General features: G+C 32.5%; 1 protein-coding gene and 1 non-coding gene across 2 annotated transcripts; both read left to right on the forward strand.

Annotated features, from left to right (window-relative positions):
- Window positions 1-1,538: 1,538 nt before the first annotated feature.
- Window positions 1,539-1,610, forward strand: TRNAE-UUC. The gene has a single exon. It is a non-coding gene; the product is annotated as a tRNA-Glu (tRNA).
- A 630-nt stretch (window positions 1,611-2,240) lies between these two features.
- LOC109192893 (replication factor A protein 1-like) lies at window positions 2,241-5,707 on the forward strand. Its single transcript, XM_019343599.1, has 9 exons — window positions 2,241-2,351; window positions 2,490-2,760; window positions 2,849-2,945; window positions 3,123-3,250; window positions 3,353-3,440; window positions 3,593-3,725; window positions 4,817-5,098; window positions 5,200-5,436; window positions 5,537-5,707. Exons 1-9 carry the CDS (start codon window positions 2,241-2,243, stop codon window positions 5,705-5,707), a joined length of 1,518 nt encoding a protein of 505 aa, XP_019199144.1.
- Window positions 5,708-6,551: the final 844 nt, after the last annotated feature.

The raw sequence follows: 6,551 nt of genomic DNA on the forward strand, positions 1-6,551 counted from the left end.
AGTAGGCTTTTCTTTAAAAAAAAACCAGCTGTTCAAGAATGTACATAATGTTATACTTGAATACACATAATGTTATAACAAAATATACATACTCTTTTTAAAAGATAATACACATAATCTAACATAATACATAATAAACATAAACTTTTAACATAATACACATCAACTCTTAACATAATACACACAAATTTTCTGATTCGGATGTACATAATTGTATAAAAACAATGTACATAATTGTATAAAAAATAAACATAACTGTATGAACCAATACACATAACGTTGTGAACGAATACACATAACGTTGTGAACGAATACACATAATCTCAGCAACTTCCTACCGCGCCTCCCAACACGACCCCAAAACGACGTCGTTTTGGGAGGCGCGCGGCGCACAGTGCTATGTGCGCCGTGGTGTAGGATATAACGATTGCAATACATAACTTTTAGTACAAAGGCTTTTGGCCTATTGCTTGTGCCAACTTCTCTACAACTTCTTTATTCAACCCTTTATCTAACCTTCTCAGAAAAAAAAAAAAAAAACCTTTTATCTAACGGATCCGCTATTTATCCTTTGACTTTACATAGTAAAAGAGATATAAGAAACTGCTTAATGGTATTATGTCTATACGTATATGTCTAGACTTACCATTATACATATTCCGTACTCTATCAATTGTGTCTTAACTATTGCAATGCACAAAAATTGGAGGCAAAGGTCTTTCCCAACTAGGAATATTCACCTACTTATCACCAATTGGTTTCAAGATAGATATGCCAACTAGATAACCAAAGAATTTTGTGGTTAAGCGCGCTTAACTTACATGATAGGTGATCTACTTGAAAGTAAGCATAAAGTAGCAATGCGATTAGGGGTGAAAATAAGTCGAGCCGAGCCGAGCTTTAGAAAATTAAGCTTAGTCGATTGAGTTTATCACTTGCTCGATTCGAGACATGGTGTTGTGGCTTACCATGGAGGGGTGTGGTTAAATGGTTAATGTCCACCTACTTATCATCAATTGATTTTAAGAAAGATATGATAACCAGATAACCAAAGAATTCTGTTGTTAAGTGTGATTTGACTTATAAGATGGATGAACTACTAGGAAGTAAACATAATTTAATTAAATACCATTATAAAGTGTGACGTGCAGAAAATTTTATTTGTATTAATAAGCAGTTTCATAAGCAAAAGAATATGTTTTTTTTTTGGTTTTTATAAAATAATTTAATTTATGCTGATAAAAAATAATAATGAAGATTACATTTTAACATTTAAATTTATTCAGATTTTTAAGGAAATTGTATTTACAAATTAAAAGAATTAAATTTTTAAATTTGTATTAATTAATATAGTTACTAATTTAGACAAATTTAAGTACTCCGTAATATATTACTTATTTAGAATTGAGTATTAAGATATATATACTTTGGAATTAGCTCTTTATTTTCAAAAAAAAAAAAAAAAAAAAAAAAAAGATATATATACTTTGAAAATGAATGTTACATGATTTATTTAATGACATGAAAAATGAAAGCAATCCGTTGTCGTCCAGCGGTTAGGATATCTGGCTTTCACCCAGGGGACCCGGGTTCGATTCCCGGCAACGGAATTTTTCTCGTCGGTTACAAAATAGCATTTATATGTTAGACTATGACCAACGCCCAACGGACATTGTAATCAAAATTATAATAAACTGAATTTTGCCTTATTTATTCCAACCACGCCACAATGTATATTGACATGATGTTCATGAATGCACTTTCACCTAAGTAACTCTCGCTTCTCCTACGCAATTAGTGGGATAACTATAATTATCTCTGTATATATTAAAGCAAAATAATAGGAGCAAAAAACTCCCGCCCAAAAGGAACAACGCCGTTTTGACATAGCCGAAATATTTATTGTATCTGCGTCGGAAAACGAAGGGTTTGTGCAGTGTAATACCTAAACTTTATAGAAACTAACGTTTTTTAAAATATCTACGGTAGATCTAGCTCCAATCCAATGTGATTAGAGAATGTATTTAATCCCATCAGTTCCCCATATTGAACATTGAGCCCACGAACCCATACATATTCTCTAGGTATTAATTTCGAAGGGAAAAGTACGAAAGGTCATCAGACCTTATATATACAGCACATATACACACTAAGTTATTGCATAGAAAAAATTTACACCGGCCTCTCTCCTTCTTTTTCCCTACAACAAGATGTTCATCCTTGCTAGCCAAATATCTCCAATGAACACCAGGCAGGCTCTTAGGCTACGGGTGGTGCGTGCATATCAGATAGCCGAGAGAAGTGATCCATCTAAGATTAGATCAAAAGAGATAGTTTTTCATGATGAAGAGGTAAGTATATTTAAATACATCAACAGTATGCAGTGCAGTTTAGGGTTAAAAACATTTTTTTTTTTTTTTATTTTTCACAGTTGCTATGTATGAGATATATAAACAAAGCTCCTATTTATGTTATTTACATATACACAGGGTTCCTTCCTTCATGCTCATGTACCCAAAGAATATGTGGATAAGTACCTAAGTTATTTTTCTGAAGGTCCAGTTTACGCTATAAAGAATTTTTGTGTGATCAGTAATTTCTACTCATACAAGACCAGCCCACAGAAGTACATGATTAAATTCAACTATCAGACTATGGTAAAGGATTTAAAGAATGCGAAATTTCCTATGAAAATGTATCGTCTGAAGTCATTTAGGGAGATCAAGTCTAATGAAGGCCTTGATGAGAAGCACCTCTTTGGTAATCAATTGCTATCTTTCTATTTAATTTTCTGAATAATCGATTTTGTTAATATTATTTTATTATACTCTAATCCACTATTTTGTAGATGTAATTGGTCGAGTTATTGAGATTCACTGCCCACAGGAGAAATTGATTAATGGGAATAACTCTAGGCTGATTGACTTCACCATTGAAGACACTGAGTATTTTTTTCCTATTTTCATTCTATTTCTATTATATTTTTACAGTTTCTGTTCTTCTAATCTCTTATCTAACATTTTGCAGTGGTATAGGATAATATTTTTTTCCCTATTTTCATTCTATTTCTATTCTATGTTTAGAGTTTCTGTTCTTCTAATCTCTTATCTAACATTTTGCAGTGGTATACAATTGATGTGTACTTTGTGGGATGAACACGTAAGCAAGATCGAGGCATTCTACAATTCTACTTCACAAGAGCCTTTATTGGTGTTGATCCAATTTTGTAGGGCTAGGGTGTGTCTAAAAAGTAAGTACATAACAAATTTTAGTTTCTGCCTAACTTATATTATTATTTGTCCATATTTACCAATAATGCTTTGTCTAATGGGTACTAACATAATTTCTAAAGGTGTTGATGTTAAGATTTGTAGCTCCTATGATGTAACACAACTGCTGTTCAATCAGGAATCTCCACCATTTGAGGAGTTTAGAAAGAGGTTAGTCAATGCTTATTCTTGCACTACTTATTCAACTGGTCTCTAATTCTTATTGAATTTTATATTTTAGAAAACAGTTAGTCAATGCTTATTCTTGCACTACTTATTCAATTAGTCCCTAATTCTTAGTGAATTTTGTATAACAATCACAGTATCAGTCAGGAACAAACTCCAATGCGCAGTATTATTTCGCAATCGAGTTTTAAGGAATGCAGCTCATATTCAGTTTCCCTATCTGGTGATATGGAAGTCCGTACTATCAGTGAAATATACAAAGACAAGGAGGTAATCTCTATATTTAAAACCTATTAGTTGTTACCTTAGTCAATATACATAAACAAGGAGGTGCTTCAGATTTCCATGGTAGATATCAATGCCAACTGTTTTAATTGTAATCTGCATCAGCATAATATGCATTATGAGAATTAACAAATATACTATTTGGATAATTGACTAAAATTGAGTATGAATTTAAGTATACCATTGGATGCTTACCTGATTGAGAAATAAATAGTCTTTAAATATATAGATTAATACTATGCAGGTCATGCTATGTAGGCATCTCAAACCTGCACAATGAGAGACAATATAGAACTTAGAATCCCATTAATACAAATTAAAACGATATATAGTAAGTATTAGAGAGACTGTTAGTGGGTGCTTAGCTCATTGTGCTGTAGATATGCTATTATCTCTATAGCAATTCTCTGTTGAAATATCAATGCCAATGCTTGATTTGTAATCTGCATTTAATAATATGCATGAGATTTGAAACAAATATAATAGGGGGTTAATTTAATAATACTGTGAAGTATACCATTGGATACTTAGCTGATTGAGGAAATAAATAGTCTTTAAATATATAGATTAATAATGTGCATGCCATGTTATGTAGTCATCTCAAACCTGCACAGTGAGAGTAAATAGAGAACTTAGCATCCCATTAATACTCATTCAAACTTAATACAGTAACAAATCACAGAGAATGTTAGTGGCTGCTTAGCTCAATTTGAAATTGTTCTGAGAATGAGTATGCAAATCATACTCTGTATGTCACTTCAACCTGCACAAACAGTATAATAATCACTTTAATGTTTACATTGGATCATTTCAAGTCTTATTCAAGATGTTTGTACTCACTCTATAGTTGACCATTGTGAGATGTTTTTGCCACACATGCTCTGTATTAATTGAGGCATATGGACAGTGAGTGGCAACCTGACCAGGTATGGTTATGCAAACCATACTCTGTGTTTGACCCAAACCTGCACACACAAATTAAGCTTGGTTAGTTGTATTTAACCATACTATATAAATAAACAGGATTGGATTTGGGCTTAGAATGTACCTTGCTAATTATCTATGTATGTGTGCAGTTTGGAGATTTTTGGGTGGCAGCAAGGATTGTGTTCATTGATGATCCTGAGTGGTACTATGCTTCGTGTAGAACAAAGGGTTGCAACAAAAAGCTGAAAATGAAAGATAACTGGCTGTGGTGTTCTACATGTGACAGGAATTGGGGGGATGAAACCTTGAGGTACAGGGTTAAAGTGAGGGTTGTGGACTTGGATGGGAATGTTCCTTTCCTTCTATGGGACAGGGAGTGCCTTGATCTACTTGGTGTTAGTGCAAATGATTTGAATTCTTCCCATACTAAGGTACTAAATGGTGATTAATATTCCAATTCTTAACTAATTTACCAATTGTTTAAATTTCCTATGTACACAAACTTTTAAAAATTAAAATTAATTACGTGCAGGGCCGAAAGGGGCTACCTAAGGAGCTTGAGTCTCTAATTGGATTGAATCTACTCTTTCGAATTGCTGTTCGCAAAGAACAGTTCCAAAACTACCTTAATGCCTTCCCTGTTATGAGGATCATCACTGATGAAAAGGTTGTAGAAAAGCATGCACCAGAGCTAATTGGAGTTAGGGACCGGGACCTCAGTTCGAAATTGGAGTTGGAGCTTACAGAAGAGGATCTATGGGATCTAGAGGTATATTTGGGGCTACAGAGTATTGTATTATACTATTATACTAATTACTTTAAAAATGCAAATTATTTAGTACTTACAGTTTCAAATCTCTATTTTGTAGGAAAATGACCAAGCAAATGAAGCCGAAAGTCCTCTACAAGTTGTTGCACAGAGGCTGAATGCAGAGAACACCATTGAGAATGGCACTGTCAAGAGATCCCTGATTGATGAGTTTTCCAGCACACAAAGTTCTAAAAAAAGCAAGGAAACTGTGGTCAAAATTGAGAAATAATGATTGTGTAATGAGTAGAATGTCCGGGATGTGCTCTACTGAACAATTTTATTTTTTTTTGAATGGTTTTGTAAGGACATACTTGTGATGGTCCTTAGACAGTTTGACAACACTTTTAGACTATCTCTTTTTTTAATTGGTTGCAGTTTGCAAAAATTATCTTATGTTATTAGTAAGGATAATTTTTTATCCTTTCTGCAATTGTTTTTTTTTTTTCTTTTTTTTTTTTTTTTTTGTTTGCAGGTACTAAAGAAGACGGTGATTCCACATAAAGCAAAAGAGTATTAACATCCCGCGATGGAAAAAGACAATGTATATGGTATATATTAGCATACGTATATAACTTCAATTGTAATTTGTTAATGTAAAACGTTAGTGGGCAGATCAATGTAAGATAAAGCTTAGTGATTAATTATAATTTTCCATGTTCTATTCCTAACAATGTAAAGATTGTAAATATGAATTCTTTTTTTTTTAATCTAATCCTTAAGGCACTTATCCATCACTTCTATTTAGATTACATGCTATTAATAACTATACACTGATTACTAAACTATTTATACAAAGAGTATAAAACTAAATTAGTTAGTAAAAGATATATCTCACCATGTATATTTGTTGCTGTCACTCCCTTCTTTATTTTTGTGATCACCAAAAGCAAAGCATGTTGGTATCCAATTTTGAGCACACTGAATACATGTAAACAGCATTTAACATTGTACTTAATATAAGGTAACAAAAAAAAAAAAAAATCCTAGAGGTATTTCAATAAAAATGTAATATAACTTCATCCTAGAGGTATTTCAATAAGCCTAACATAACCAAATAAAAAAAAATCCAATCA

This window comes from Ipomoea nil, unplaced genomic scaffold (assembly GCF_001879475.1).
Source record: "Ipomoea nil cultivar Tokyo-kokei standard unplaced genomic scaffold, Asagao_1.1 scaffold1834, whole genome shotgun sequence".
NCBI lineage: Eukaryota > Viridiplantae > Streptophyta > Magnoliopsida > Solanales > Convolvulaceae > Ipomoea > Ipomoea nil.

What these genes read in the sequence shown, in the direction of transcription:
- LOC109192893 (XM_019343599.1), top strand. Translation starts at nt 2,241, where the DNA reads ATGAACACCAGGCAGGCTCTTAGGCTACGGGTGGTGCGTGCATATCAG. An exon ending in TAGTTTTTCATGATGAAGAG is followed by an intron (nt 2,352 to 2,489) that starts GTAAGTATATTT and finishes ACATATACACAG; the next exon opens with GGTTCCTTCCTTCATGCTCA. An exon ending in AAATATACAAAGACAAGGAG is followed by an intron (nt 3,726 to 4,816) that starts GTAATCTCTATA and finishes GTATGTGTGCAG; the next exon opens with TTTGGAGATTTTTGGGTGGC.